At 42.0% G+C, this 16005-nt stretch overlaps 1 protein-coding gene across 1 annotated transcript; it reads right to left on the bottom strand.

Moving 5' to 3' along the window:
* Window positions 1–5043: 5043 nt before the first annotated feature.
* On the bottom strand, window positions 5044–15056 carry LOC103282039 (zinc finger MYM-type protein 1). Its single transcript, XM_008124521.3, has 4 exons — window positions 15017–15056; window positions 11969–12095; window positions 8325–8674; window positions 5044–7886 (listed from the first exon to the last, which is right to left on the bottom strand). Exons 1-4 carry the CDS (start codon window positions 15050–15052, stop codon window positions 5502–5504), a joined length of 2898 nt encoding a protein of 965 aa, XP_008122728.2. The 5' UTR covers window positions 15053–15056; the 3' UTR covers window positions 5044–5501.
* Between the last annotated feature and the right edge of the window lie 949 nt (window positions 15057–16005).

Genomic DNA, 16005 nt, shown 5'->3' with positions numbered 1-16005 from the left:
ACAAGTTTTAGTTGTGCAAAGGCCTTCCCGGCCACGGCCGACACCTGAGCCTCAAGTGTCAGCCCCGAATCCAGGAGGACCCCCAAGCTGCGGACCTGCGCCTTCAGGGGGAGTGCGACCCCGTCAAGCACAGGTTGCCACCCAATACCCCGATCAGACGTACGACTGACCTGGAGGACCTCTGTCTTGTCGGGATTAAGTCTCAGTTTGTTCACCCTCATCCAGGCCAACACAGCGGCCAGACACTGGTCCAGAATCCGAGGGGCTTCCTTGGATTTAGGTGGAAAAGAGTAATAGAGTTGGGTGTCATCCGCGTAGAGATGGCACCGTATTCCAAAACTCCGGATGACCTCTCCCAGCGGTTTCATGTAGATGTTAAAAAGCATGGGGGACAAAATAGAACCTTGCGGGACCCCACAGGTCAATGGCCAGGGGTCCGAGCAGGTGTCCCCCAGCTTCACCAACTGGGAACGACCCTCCAGAAAGGACTGGAGCCACTGGAGTGCAGTACCCCCAAGGCCCATCCCAGAGAGCCGCCCCAGAAGGATACCATGGTCGATGGTATCGAAAGCCGCTGAGATGTCCAAGAGAACCAGCAGGGTCACACTCCCCCTGTCCAGCTCCCTGCGGAGGTCATCCACCAAGGCGACCAAAGCCGTCTCGGTACTGAACCCAGGCCTGAAGCCAGACTGTGATTGGTCCAGAAAATCCGTATCTTCCAAGAATCCCTGGAGCTGAGAGGCAACCACCCGCTCCAAGACCTTGCCCAAGAATGGTAGGTTAGAGATTGGCCTGTAGTTACAAGGATTGGTCGGATCTAATGAGGCCTTCAAAATAGGCCTTACCACGGCTTGTTTTAGGCTGGATGGAAATTTGCCGTGCCCCAAAGAGGCATTAATTATTGCCACAAACCAATCAACTAACCCACCACTGGCCTGTTTTAAAAGCCAAGATGGGCAGGGATCTAGGGCACAGGTAGTCGCCCTCACCGCTCCAAGAATCTTGCCCACATCATCAGGTTGCACAAACTGATGAAGGCTTTTCTAAAACTCAAAAGGATTGGGGCTTGCCATATATCTCTGGGGAAGGTGCAATATTAATTACAATAATAATAATAATAATATATTGTTATATTGTATTACAGTAGAGTCTCACTTATCCAAGCTAAACAGGCCGGCAGAACCTTGGATAAGCGAATATCTTGGATAATAAGGAGGGATTAAGGAAAAGCCTATTAAACATCAAATTAGGTTATGATTTTACAAATTAAGCACCAAATCATCTTGTTATAAACAAATTTGACAGAAAAAGCAGTTCAATACGCAGTAATGTTATGTTGTAATTACTGCACAGTATTTACAAATTTAGCACCAAAATATCATGATATATTGAAAACATTGACTACAAAAATGCATCGGATAATCCAGAACCTTGGATAAGCGAGTCTTAGATAAGTGAGACTCTACTGTACATTATATTATATTATATTATTATAGCACAATATAAATTGAGCCCCCGGTAGTGTAGTGGGTTAAAGCCTTGTGACGTGAAGGTTGGGTAGCTGACCTGAAGGCTGCCAGGTCCAAATCCAACCTGGGGAGAGCATGGATGAGCTCCCTCTATCAGCTCCAGCGCCATGCGAGGACATGAGAAGCCTTCCAGAAGGATGGTAAAACCATCAAAACATCTGGGCGTCCCCTGGGCAACGTCCTTGCAGACGGCCAATTCTCTCACACCAGAAGCGACTTATGGTTTCTCAAGTCGCTCCTGAAATGAAAAAAAAGCACAATATAAGCATTATATATTACTATATTGTACTATACCACTATACTGTAATATTATTTGTAATATTACATGTAATATATAATATACAAGTATAATAGTGTATTATTATTATATTGTATTACATTATAATACATTATATTATTAGCATAGCACAATATAAGCATGATATATTACCATATTGTACTATACCACTATATTGTAATATTTGCAATATTACATGTAATATATAATATACAATTATAATAGTGTATTATTATTATATTGTATTACATTATAATATTATTATCAATATTATATGTGTATACAGTATATTATATTATTAGTATAGCATAATATTAGTATTTTTAATGTGGAGACTTGATGTGGCAGATGATGGAATCCCCTTGAATCCCACCGCTGCCACCAATTTATGTAAGGAGCTGAGGTGACAGGGAATGGAATCCCTTTTAGAGTCCCTCAGCTTTGCCACCAATACTGTACAGAGGTGAGGTGTCTGACAGGAGTGTGTGTCAGTGATGGAACCCTTTTTTGATCCCACACACACACACACACAGATACCACCACTTAATAAAGATGTTTTGTGAGAGATGATGTTAATTAATGTTTTGTTTGATTATCTTCTTCGCTGCCACCAATGGAGACGTCAGGCAGATGGTGCTGGTTCTTATAAGCTTTCTCTATTTGTTCCACTTCAGGCGTTGATGTTACTTAACTTAATATGAGAGTATGACAGAGGCTTATTTAGAATAAAATCAAAACAAGTTTATTGCAGGTACAGAGCTTGATGGTTTCAGATAACTTGGTAAAGGCACTTCGCTTAATGGTTACAACGGTTATGAGGTGGTTAAACTTTCAAAATACTTCTTTCTTTAAGTTACACTAAACCCTGATCCTACTGGATCCCCTGGGATTAATTCTCCCTAATCCACAGGCTCTATAAAAGACCCTAGACAAATCACCTAACTTGCCTAGTCTGGTCTAACCTAAATCTGACTCAAATCTTTCTATTTAAGCCAGTCTGATTCTCCACACAAGAATCAGATCCTTCTCTGTGACTAGAGAATCACCAACTGCTGGGTTTTAAAACATTCCCCTTTTCCTTTCCAAGCGGCGGTTGGCTCCGCCCCTGTTGCTATGGTAACCTGTTCTAGCATTCTAAGATGGCTACCTTCCCCCATACATATGGTCAACTGAAATACTCACCATTTTAAACTTAGCCAAACCTGGCTGTTTAAACAAAATCAAATACACATATCATCTATAAACAAAATATAATTATACACTTCTTCACAATATATTATTATATTTTTACATTGACCCAGGAGACATGTTGGAATGATGTCTTCCTGGCCCCCCTTTTTTACTCTGGCCCCAGAGTGGCAGTTAGTCCCTGCGTGGGAGGGGCTCCCATCTGATGACACAGGAGACATGGCAGGATGATGGCAGTGTGAACTCAAATAATCCAGTTCAAAACAGATAATCTTGTGGAATATCTGCCTTGATATTCTGGGGTATATGGCTGTGTGGAAGGGCACCTACCCTGCTATATAAAATTATTATCATTTCTTCATTTCTATACTGCTTTTCTCCCGTGGGTGAGATTCAAACCGGCATACAACATATACAATTCATACATATACATCCAGCCACAATACATAATCAGTTAAAACATTGAAATCCACAAGCATGTGGACAATTTCAACAGAAAGGAGGAAACAATGAAAATGAACAAAATCTGGCTACCAGTATTAAAAACTCTAAAATCAGAAGAGTAAATAAACAACACTCTGAAAACAGAGGAATTCCAGACATGAATCAATCAGAGGCAGCTAACACATCTGAACCAAGGATTCCCCCAGGCAGGAAGAAGCCAGGTCATGAAGCTGGCAAGGCTATTAATGTTAATCAAGGTGATTAATTACAACATTCACACTGGCCTCCAAGACACTAGAGTTCTTTCTCCAACCCTGGACCTTCCACAGATATCTAGTTTTTCCAATATAATTATCTTAGTTAACTAGTTATCTTAGTTTTTCCAATATACCTCACAACCTGATAGAATAACCGTCTTGGAACACCTGAAGTACTGTCACGCAGAGACTGGGTCATTGTATTTCTGTGTTGTCAAAGGCTTTCATGTCCGGAATCACTAGGTTGTTGTGAGTCTTCCAGGCTGTATGGCCATGTTCCAGAAGCATTCTCTCCTGACGTTTTGCCTACATCTATGGCAGGCATCCTCAGAGGATGAGGGGTCTCAACCTCTGAGGATGCCTGCCATAGATGTGGGCGAAACGTCAGGAGAGAATGCTTCTGGAACATGATCATACAGCCCGTAAAACTCACAACGCTAAAACATCATATCCTGATATAAAAACCCAATTAAGATATCAAATAAAACAATTTAAAAACTTATAGCAAGCACCATTTAAAGATATCAATAACCTTCGACCACTGAAGCTATTTGTCAAATATTATCAAAATATTTATGAGACTGGCAGTGCCTATTATCATTTATTATCATTATCACTCCTCACGATGTCTGTTATGCACAGTGAGTTTTCCTGGCAATATTGTATCAGCCTACGCCCTGCTTCATTTTGTTGTCTCAAACCATGCTTGCCTGTGATCCTGGTTGCCATTTGACTGCCCACCTTAGCATTCCAATAATGTCTCGTTATCCAGTAGGTGCTGCAGATCCTCATAGAACTGATCTAATTCTGCTTCTTCAGCAGCTGTGGTTGGGGCGTATGTTTGGATCACTGTGATGTTAAACGGCTTACCTTGAACTTGAATTGAGATCATTCTATCATTTCTTGGGTTGTATCCACTGCTTGGATAAAGGTAACCAATCAGAGTTCAGGGAGCAGAGCAGAACCTCCATTTACAATAGAAGAATGTATCATACCTGGGCCAAGTTCCACTGCTCCCTTTTCCCAAGGAGGAGGAACACATACTTGGGTGGGAAATACAACAAAAGCACCCACCACAAGCAGGCTCTTTGTTGAGAAATCCCCTGCTGCAATAGCTGCTCTCAAGAGCACCATTCTGCTAAGGCAGGGGAATCTGAATTCAGAGTTTTGTTAGAAGGGTGTCACTGATTTTCACATTTCAGTCTTGCAGATCACTACTACAAAGGAGGAGCAAATATAGTGGAGCCAGCCCTAGGTAATTTTCAAGTGTAAGCAAACAGTACCCCCCCAAACCAATCACTGAAAAATAAAACGTAGAAGGTCGAGGTGACCAGAATAGACAAAAGAGTTACCTTACAAACCAGAAGTTTATTTACATCATTATGTTCATATAGTTACATTACATAGAATTAACAACATTAACTTTTTTTTAAGAGTGCAAACATTTTTTTAAACTTAGCAACAATTTTAAGTTTTGTTTTTATTTTTGGTCTACAAGTACTACACAAAGGTTTCCTGATCATGCTGTGTCTTCAGAAAATTTTTCAGACTTTGGGCTTGCTAATAACAGACAACTCAATCGCATGCTTGTTGCGTCTGTCAATCAGTTTTGTTTTGGAGAATGCAGCCCCATGAGAATAGACACCTCCTTTTGAAGGAAGCAAACTCTTGTCCTTCAGAAGTGCCACGCCAGCCTGGCCCAGGGCAATAAGTGTGGCAACATAGCTAGCCTCTGGCCCCTTCACTTGAGTGGATATTTTAACATCCCGTTTGCCTTAACACAAATTAACTTGAACACCTTTAAAATTAAAAAAAGATTTTTCTAGCTTTCCATTTTGAAAACTCGCGTACTAGTAAGTCTGTTTCCATTTCATCCAACAAGTCTTTTTCAATGGCCAAGGTTGCTAGTTCACTCACGCACTCTTGGCCCGAAGAGGATTTTAAATATGTTTTTATATGTTTTAATTTTGAAAAACTCATTTCATCGCTAGCCATGGATACTGGAAGTGTTAACAGAATTCTCAATGCAATATAAACATTTGGGAAAGTATCCACATAACCACGTTTGGTTAGGAAAGACAAGGCTTCAGCTGGGTTGCTTCCAGGGGGCAGCATAGGTGCAAATATTTGTAGCTCATCAAACAGATCATCACCATTCACATCGCAGTCTTCTCCGTCGCTCAAAGCAGTTTGAAGATGTTGACAGTCATTCTTCAATTCTGTTTCATTCAAACTTTTCCCAAGCCTTGAAATGTCAAACAGAAATTTGAAACTTTCACTATGGTTTTCCATTAGCTCACATCTCTCCTTTAATAAGGATATTGCTGTGTCAAGCACAACAAAGAAGAAGTTGACTTTAAAAAAATCTTTATCAGAATGCACGGCTTCATCTTCACTCTCATTGGAATGTGCAGCTTCATCTTCACTCTCACTGGAATGTGCAGCTTCATCTTCACTCTCACTGGAATGTGCAGCTTCATCTTCACTCTTACTGGAATGTGCAGCTTCATCTTCACTCTCATTGGAATGTGCAGCTTCATCTTCACTCTCGTTTACTTTTCTTGGTTGAACTAGCGTTTCTTTTTCAAAGTCAGCAGCAACATCAATTTTTTCTGCAAGTTCCTTTGCATCTTTAATGACACTATTTAGACCTTCATCAGATCTCATCTTTTCTAGAAATGATTGTACACTCTTAATAAGATCCATAGAACTTTGAAGATTATTTGTGACTTTTTGCAACCGTTTACTCACCATATTTATCTTATGTAGGATCTCATGCCATGTCACTAAACAGCATAGAAACTTGAAGCTTTTCAGTTTCTTTAGAAGCGTGATAGCAGTGTTCCTACCAAATGCACCAAATTTCTGCTCTTGAGAAGCTTCATATAAGGCATCATATACTTCTTCAATGTGGAACCTCAAAGGTAACAATGCCTCGATTTTACTTTCCCACCTAGTATTGCAGAGTGGTTTGACTTTGAGAATTGAAACATGCTTTGACAAAATACTCCATCTTTCAGTAGAACTTGAAAAAAAGTTAAAGATTTCTTGTATGGTGCTGAAACAGTCTACTGCAACGCTGCAAGACAGAGCTGCATCATTTAAGACCAGGTTCAGGGAGTGGTTTCCACATGGTACATAAAAGGCTCTAGGATTTAACTCAAGGATCCTCTTCTGGACTCCAACATGCTTTCCCTTCATTGCAGAAGCATTGTCATAGCCCTGGCCTCTCATGGTTTTTAAAGGAATGCCTCGTGCCTCTAACTCTTTGAGTAAAATTTCTGTGAGACCTTCACCTGAAGAATGGGTAATAGGAACAAAGCCTAAAAAATGTTCCTTAATTGAGACATCTTCATTTGCTTCAATTTTTACGAATTTTACCACCAACGTCATTTGTTCGGTGTGGCTAACATCGGGAATGCAGTCTAATCTAATAGAATAATATTTTGCCTGATGTAATTGTTGTAAAATATTACCTTGGATCTTGGCTGACAAGAAACTAACAAACTCGTTCTGGACATTTTGGCTCAAATAGTGAACGCGTGTTTCTTTGGAAGTGATTCTTCTCAGATGTTCAGCCATAAAAGCATCAAACTTTGCTATATGTTCTACCATTTTTAAAAAGTTGCCATTATTACGTTCAAATAGAGCATCTTTTTCCCCCCGAAATGCCAATCCTTGAGTCCCCAAAAACTGTACTACACATAGTAAGCGTTTCAGAACTTGATGCCAATGTTCAGTTTCAGCATGAATAAGCCTTTCATGTTCAGCATCAATAGTTTCGTTTAAACGTAAACGTGCAGAGAGTTCATGCCAAGATGTACAGTTTGTAATATGAGTATGGGATTTCTCATGACTAATCAAAAACCTGGACAAGTTCTGCCAGTCAGAATAGCCTTGGCTACTAGCAAGATGACAATTCGCGTTTCCAAAAACTCTGCAAGCAAAACAAAAAACTGCATTTTTCAATTTAGAATATAGTAGCCAAATCCTGTTGACTTTCTTTCCGTTGCGCAGCTCCCTTGTATAATGTTTTGAGGTAAATCTCCTACGCTTAGCGTCCCGAGGAAAATCTTTGTCAGTGACTTGCTGAGGTCCTCGTTTCACAAGTATTTTCCGTACCACATCATTTATTTTAGATGGCCACTCTCCACAATCATCTGAAATCGATAATGGGTCTATGCTTAATTCCTGGAAAAAAAATAATATGTAGTGTATGTTAACTTTTTAAAGATTTTCAAAGATTTATTGCAATGCAGTATCAATACCTAGAATACCTTATTATGAAATCTTTAATAAAAAATGGAAATAAAATAAACCTTGTGGCAATGGCCAATCAGAAAGGGAGATGTTGCATATTAATTATAAATGTAAATGATGATAAACACAAATTGTTATATAAAATTATGGTGGCAGTTCTGAACAGATTTACTGAATGTATATGTTAATAAAATCTACCTAAAAATAGCTCTGAGATATTTTATAATACAGAATTCTGGAAAAGTGCCCTTTTCATCCTCCACCTCCATTCCTCCCTCCTTTCAACAAGAGCTAAACAAACTGGACAGGCCTAGGCCAATGATATTTTTCTAATATGTGTACTAATAAGTTAAAATTTTATCTACTTACAGTTTCAATGGTTTGCGGACTAGATGGCAGGACTGCATCTCCTAATAAATCATCATCCACATCTTCGGTGTCGGTCCCAGTTAGGTCAATAATTGAAGGTGCTAATGGTGTTGCTGTGGTCACTGTAAGATGGTCTTGACTTGCTGATGGTCCAGGTGGAAGCTCAGATATTGGTATCTTGTCGTTATCGTCATGATCTGATTCAGTCAATTTAGTTGGCTCTGTGTTTCTTGTTGCACATGATGGTGAGGTCATTTGCAATGCTTTAGATTGATTTTCATCTTCTTTGCAATGCTGCAACTTCCTTTTACGATGAAATGCTCCTGATGGCTTTTCTTGCTGGACATTTTCTGTTAACAAAAAACAAATCATCATATAAGGGAAATGACACAGAACAGCTTTCAGCTTACGACAACACAGCAGAAATATAACCTGCAGCTCCATCCAAGTACTAACTATGGCTGACTCTGCATAGCTTCCAAAATCTGATGGGAGTTGGTACTTTTAGGGTATTTAGGTCCTAAGATGTATATATCAAGCCCCCATTACCAAGAGTAAAAGAAATACAAATTAAAACTTTGGAAAACAAGAGTCAATACAAAGAAGCACTAATGGGGGTGGGGGCGGGGAGACAATTAACATTTTGAGAAAACAGTGTATTTTTTGGATTACTGTAGGTTTTTTGAGCTGTAGGTTCTTCCCCAGTCTCCAACAGACCTCAACCTCTGAGGATGCCTGCCATAGATGTGGGCAAAACACCAGGAGAGAATGCCTCTGGAATATGGCCATACAGCCTAAAAACCCTACAGCAATCTAGTGACTCTGGCCATGAAAGCCTTCAACAAAACAGTCTATTTTTTTCAGATGATCAAGAAATAATAATATCCCCGGCTGTCCGTCATTCAAGTGGCTCTGCCCCCTTCCCTTCCAAGCTGAGCACTCTGAGCCTAGCGGCGACGGCCAGGTCTCAGCGCTGAACCAGGATGGCTGTCCCTACCTGGGCCAGCTGAGCATCTCCCCCCCCCCCCCCACACACACACACACATCCTGGTTCAGTGCCGAGGCCTGCCCATAGCCAGCACTCAGCCGGGAAGGGGGCAGAACCATCTTTCTTTCCAGGCTGAGGCTGAGAGCTCTCAGCCGAGCGCTGAGAGGTAGACCTCGGCGCTGAACCGGGATGCTAGGAGGCACCCTCGTAACCCTCCCTGGGCACTCAAAGCCCTAGCGGATTTTGTGCAACCCAGAGTTGCTTACCCGGTTTATAGTTTCAGCCGCCCCTGTACCCAACCCGTTCCCAGTACAACTGACTGGAACTCAGTGAGGTACAGATTTACATCCACCGAGTGATAAGTAAAGCAGAAACAGAGCCCAAAATACATTTGGTATGCTTGAGGTTTAGATGGCACACTTGATATCCAACTTATGCTTTTGCTCCTCAATCCATTTACCTGGTTGAGGATAGAAAATAGCAATACTGGCTCCTGCACAATGTGAAACACAGAAATTACTTTGAAAACAAGACCCAGAGGCACCACCACAAAATATACCCAGCAACAATAGTATCCCTGATAACCTGCTACTAGAAAAAGCACTGAAATATTTTCCAAGATCATTTGCTCAGTCCCTAGGTGTGTGTGGCAGACGGAGGCCTCACCAGCGGCAGCAGGAGCTGGCCGTGAGTCTTGCGGACCCCGGGAGCAGAGGTGAAGCGGATGGGCCCTGGAGCGGAGGAGGCAAAGGCGTCTTGGGCCAGGCAGGGAGGCTAGTGCATGCTCTCCTGTGTGAACACACCTATCTGCACAATTTTACTATATTACACAAAAGTAATGCACACCCCAGGAGCCCTGGTGGCGATGTGTGTTAAAGCGTTGAGCTGCTGACCTTGCAGACCAAAAGGTCCCAGGTTCAAATCCCGGGAGCGGCATGAGTGGCCTCTGTTAGCTCCAGCTTCTGCCAACCTAGCAGTTTGAAAACATGCCAGTGTGAGTAGATCAATAGGTACCGCTCCGGTGGGAAGGTAACGGCGCTCCATGCAGTCATGCTGGCCACATGACCTTGGAGGTGTCTGCAGACAACGCTGGCTCATCGGCTTAGAAATGGAGATGAGCACCAACCCCCAGAGTCAGACATGACTGGACTTAACGTCAGGGGAAACCTTTACCTTAATGCGCACCCCAATTTTGGGAAATTTCTATATCACCTTTCTCCAACAGACTCAAGGCAGTTTCCAGTAGCATTAAAACACACAATATAAAATACAATCATTATAAATAGTCCAAACTGGAACATAAGTCCTTCTTTGTAGGACCTTAAAATAATCAGTTAAAATCAGTGAAAACAATCTAAAACTTCCCATATGGAGATCAACTATAAAACATTATATATCCTAGGCTTCTGTGCAGTTCAATTAAAAGCTGTTGTTTCCTTAATATAAGATCCAGGGGCATAAATGATGTAAAATAGATCAAATTCTCATCGTCTACAAAAAACAAATGATATATAACATTGTTAATTCTAAAATAATAACAAAGCTTGTGTTTTTCAATTTAATGTGGATTAAAAGTGTGTGTGCCAGGAACAGGTTAAGAGCCAGTAAATGCTAGCCAGAGATAGGATTTGCACATCAAGGGAAACAATAGTGCAAGCATCTTTTCCTTTGACTTGGCCTCCTCAGAAGCACTGTTAACAATTCTGGAATCCCAGCAGAAAAACAACATACACAAACTGGAAATTTGCAACCAAGGTGGTAAAGGAGTTGAAAACTAAACCCAGAGGAACAATTGATGGAATTACTTTTTTTTTCAAATAAGGGACATGTCAATTGTATTGAACTCTCTGAAGGATTGTCACAGAAAAGTTGCTTCTTGCTGCTCCAGAGAAGAGGATCTCAACTTAGGGAATCAAATAACAAGAAAGGGAAATCCACAAAATCTTAGGAAGAACTTCACAAACAGTGTGACTGATCTGGGGTGATCATTCTTGAGAGGTTTTCCAGATGCTGCGAGGGAGTGTGGAACTCTTGGACTCTTCCCACTGGAGTCCGAATTGGTGCTAAGATTGCTGTTGCTCAGGCACCAAGTCAATATTATTCTCATGTCATATATGAGGGCAATCCAGAAAATACATTAAGTTTTGGAATTAGAAATGAACAAAGTATAGGAGAAAATATTTACCATTTGCAGTTGAAAGCCAAACCCAAATACCACTTCTCAACATAGTTCTACCGCCTCAACCACTTATTTCCAACAATGGTGGCATGGTTGGCAATACAGCGTTTTGGCGATGCTGCGCAGCTGTGGGTAGGGGGAAGGGTTGACGACGGAGGCGGCAGAACTTAGTGGGGAAGGAGTTTCCAAGCTCATTTATCGCTATGATAAGTGCCTAGATTTGAATGGCGACTACGTGAGATGTGGTATTTGGTTGTGGCTTTCAACTGCATATGGTAAATGTTTTCTCCTATACTTTGTTCATTTTTAATTCCAAAACGTAATGTACTTTCTGAATAGCCCTCGTATTTTTAACATAAGCCCTGCCATGCGAACTCTCAGTGATTGTGATGATTTAGGATCCTGCTCCCACTAGGGAGCTGCTGACTGAGATACTGCATTTCGAAATAGAAATCTCCATCAGTGAGGGGGCCTTACCAAGAGAGTCTAAAATCCCACGAATCTCCTCCATGATCTGTGTGTGCAAGACTCTCTGATCAGGATTCAAGAGAACCCACTCCTCCAGGGAGAAATTGACAGCCACGTCCTTAAAGGCAATTGGGCCCTGGTGGAAAAAGAAAAAGAATCCTTTTCACATAAGGGCTATCAAGAAAAATAATAACAAGAAAATCTTTAAAGTAGATTTACATTCTTGTTGTTTGAAAGAGAAAGGGCTATGGCTTCCATGCCATAGTTTAAGCTTTGTAGAGACAATGCCACCATAACATCCATTTCTTAATTGATATTTAGAATCAGAAATGGGATCTGATTATTAAAATATACAACTTTTATTGTGGTGCCCAGAACTGGACACAGTGTTATTCTAGGTGACGTCGCACCAAAGTAGAAAGAACACTATGACTTCCCTTAATCTAGGCACTATATTCCTTTGGATGCAGCCCAAAATCAAACTAGAAATAGGAAAAAACATTCCAAAGGCAATATTCCAAACAGTACAAATCTATTCTATAAAGAAGGTACAGGAACTACCATCATCAGAACATGGGGATGAATCCAGTAAAACAATCCCAACATGAACATGAATCCAAAACCAAGATCATAGAAATGTCTTAAAAACATGAATCCAAATTCCCAAGATCTTAAACTAAAACATGAACTTGAAGCAAAATTCAAGATCCTCACTGTTATGCCGTGTTGCCTGATCTGACTCAAGGAAACAATTCCTTGATTTAAGGTCTGCAAACCATGAAGTCATACCTGTGACCTTGACTCCCTTGCCTCTGTGATTTTTCACACTGTTGTTTGTCACCGAATCTCTGTGGCTTCTAAGATTCCTGCTGACTGCAGGTATATTTTCAGGTAAACTTTCTCGCCCATCCTTATCTGGGGTTGCTATGAGACAAGCAGGTGAATGGCTTTTGCCAGCCAGTGCATAGGCTCCAAGGCAGTTTCACTTTCAAGCCCATTCTCAGAGACAGGATCTAAACTCCCCTCATTTCCCACATTGAAAAACCCATCCAGTCTCCCGGGCTCTGGAATACCAAATCCCTCATCTTCATCAGCTGGAGCTGCTGCAACAGGGGGATTGTCTGCTCCTTGTCTCCAGCCCCAGTGAGCAACCTGGCAGAAGCTCTTTGGACCAGCTGAAGTTTCTGAGCACTCTTCAGAGGCAGTCCCACATAGAGTGCATTACAGTAATCCAGACGTGATGTTAAGGCACCACTGCCAGATCTGGCTTCTCAAGGAAAGGGCGCAGTTGGCGCATAAGTTTTAAGTGTACAAAGGCCCTCCTTGCCACCTCCGACACCTGGATCTCCAGGTTCAGTGCTGAGTCCAGGAGAACTCCCAAACTGTGAACCTGTGTCTTCAGGGGGGAATTTGACCCCATACAGCACAGGCTGGATTCCTATTCGCTAATCTGCCTTCTAACTGACCAGGAATACCAGTGTCTTATCTGGAATAAGTTTCAAATTGTTTTCCTTCATCCAGTAAATTACTGATGAAAGGAAACTGGTTTAGGTTCAGGATAGCTTCCTTGGCTTTAAGTGGAAAGGAGTAGTAGAGTTGGGTGTCATCTGCATGTAGGTGACACCGCACGCCAGAACTCCAGATGACTGTTCCCAGTAGTTTCATGTATATGTTGAACAGCATGTGGGATAAAACCGAGCCCATGGAACCCCACAAATTAACCGCCAGGGGTTCGAACAGGAGTCCCCCAGCACCATCTTCTGGCTACAGCCCTCCAGAAAGGACTGGAGCCACTGTAAAACAGTGCCTCCCAGTCCCATCCCAATGGGACAACCAAAAGGAGTCCATGGTTAATAGTATCGAAAGCTGCTGAGAGATCCAGAAGAACCAACAGGGACACACTCCCCCTGTCTAGCACACTGCATAGGTCCTCCACCAAGGAGACCAAAGCTGTCTCGGTTCCATGGCCAGGCCTGAAACCAGACTGAATGGATCTAGATCATCCGTCTCATCCAGAAATCCCTGGAGTGGGGAGGACACTACATGCTCCAAGACGTTGCTCAAAAAGGGGAGGTTGGACACTGGCCAATAAGTGTCCATTAAATTGTCCACTGTCCTGGCTATTTCCCCATTCCAGAGGTCAGCCAGAGCTTCAACAGAATTGCTTGCCAAGGTGACAAGCCATCAGGAATCCATCCGGATCCATAAACCTCTTGGGACAGAGGTTCCATGGCCAAGCCTAAAACCAGACTAAACCTCTTGAGATGGACCATCTTAATTGGTCCCCCACCCCTGCAGAGGTTTGGTTTCCCAGAGAGTCTAAGCCTGACCATGTAGTGATGGGTCCATGACAACGGAAGTATAATCATGTTCCTCCACACAATCACCACCCCATCCTGCACAGAAAACAAGGTCCAAAGTGTGTCCAGCAGCATGGGTAGGGCAAGACACCACATGGGACAGACCCACGGTTGCCATGGAGACCATGAAGTCATGAGCCACTCCTGACAGGGCGGTCTCAGCATGGATGTTGAGATCTCCCAGCACTATTAGCCACTGAGACTCCAACTCCAATCCCAAGACCACCCCGGCTAGCTCAGGAAGGGAGACTGTTGAGCAAACCCTACTGTTTGCTCTTTTTTTCTTCTTCTACTGACACAACCAAATAACTCCCTTTTACAGTTTTAAATTTCTCTGGAAAGCCTGAGATCATCTTCTGCTTTAGCTTGTCAGACCTTTTCTCTGCTTATGCTGGTTAGTTGTTTGAATTCTGCTTCAGAGATTGCAGCCCATCCTCCCCCCTTTTTCCATTTCTTCTACATATCCCTGTTAAGTCCTAGCTCACCTGAAAGATCTTTGGATATTTATTCTGGTTTCTTTAGATATCTCTTATTTTCCCCTCTTGTTGGCACTATTTACAATTATGCCTTCAGTATCTCACTTTTAAGAAACTCCCATTCAATCTTTTCTGTTGCAAGAGATTTTCGATGACTGTGCCTGGAATAAATGACACCTAGGGAGCTCCAGTTCTCCTTTCCCAGGAATCCCTCTGCTTACCTGATTCAGTTCCACTCCATTTGTCGACAACATCATTCCAGTCCCTGGAGGAGAGAGCAAGGTGTGGAAAGCTGATCACATAAACATGTCTCAGGGGTGACAATGATGGTCTATAAAGAAACCTATGAAAAAATGACCCTAAGAACACAGGGAGCATTCTCCAGCCCAGTATTTGTGGCCCAAGTTCCAATGGATTATCTGATCATTAATTTTGTTGTTTGTCATTGTTGTTGTTGTTATATCAGTAGATTTTGTACATTTATTTCATACAGGCCACTTATCTATGACATTTCCCCACCCTCTTCCTATTTGTCACTCTTCCTCCTTTCTATATTATCCACTTATTTTTCTAATATATCTTAGTTCTATTCATTCTTTTCTTTCTCCCCCACCCCATAGCCATACCACAATTTCCTTTATAACTTTTCCTTCATCCATGACCTCAGCTTTTCCTATCTCTGTACAATATTTGCATTGGCGTCTCCACTTTTATCCATTCTATACCTATATACTCATCTCATGGACAAATGATCCTGCATGTGCACCTTCTTAAGCTCAAACTGATTGTGGATGTGCTACAATCCCCGCAAAGGGGAATTTACACTAGCCTAAAACAACAAAACTGCCAGAAGAGTTCCTTCTTACCCTGCAAGGCTGCAGCTCCATCTCCTTTCTGCTTTAGCTCTTTCTGCTGGAGCCTCTGGGTGATGTCTGAAGATTTCTCTGATGTATGGACATCACGCTGGACTTCAATAAAATTGTTTTGGGCCTAAAAGAACACAGAGAAATTCAGAGGTAGTATGGAGAAAGATTAGAAAATGATTTTTTTTCCAAATGTGCAGAAACTGCATTCTGAGACTAGCCGTATTGCAACTCCCATCATTTTCAATGTAATATCTGGAGTCAACAATTTTGAGTTGAGCAGCAACTGAGCTGACAGTGGATATGGAGGTGACACCAGGAGGAGCAGAGAAGGTAAGAAAAGAGGC

The sequence above is a fragment of the Anolis carolinensis genome, chromosome 2 (genome assembly GCF_035594765.1).
Source record: "Anolis carolinensis isolate JA03-04 chromosome 2, rAnoCar3.1.pri, whole genome shotgun sequence".
Classification (NCBI taxonomy): Eukaryota; Metazoa; Chordata; class Lepidosauria; order Squamata; family Dactyloidae; genus Anolis; species Anolis carolinensis.
The sequence above is the reverse complement of the archived record's forward strand: the minus strand, read 5'-3'. Positions and strand labels throughout refer to the sequence as shown.

Excerpts from the sequence above, each read along its gene's own strand:
- LOC103282039 (XM_008124521.3), bottom strand. The coding sequence starts at position 15,052 with ATGATGTTGTCGACAAATGGAGTGGAACTGAATCAG. Across the intron at positions 12,096-15,016 it reads ATGGAGTGGAACTGAATCAG|GGCCCAATTGCCTTTAAGGA; the intron begins GTAAGCAGAGGG and ends TTTTTCCACCAG. Across the intron at positions 7,887-8,324 it reads GTCCGCAAACCATTGAAACT|GAATTAAGCATAGACCCATT; the intron begins GTAAGTAGATAA and ends TTTTTTTTCCAG.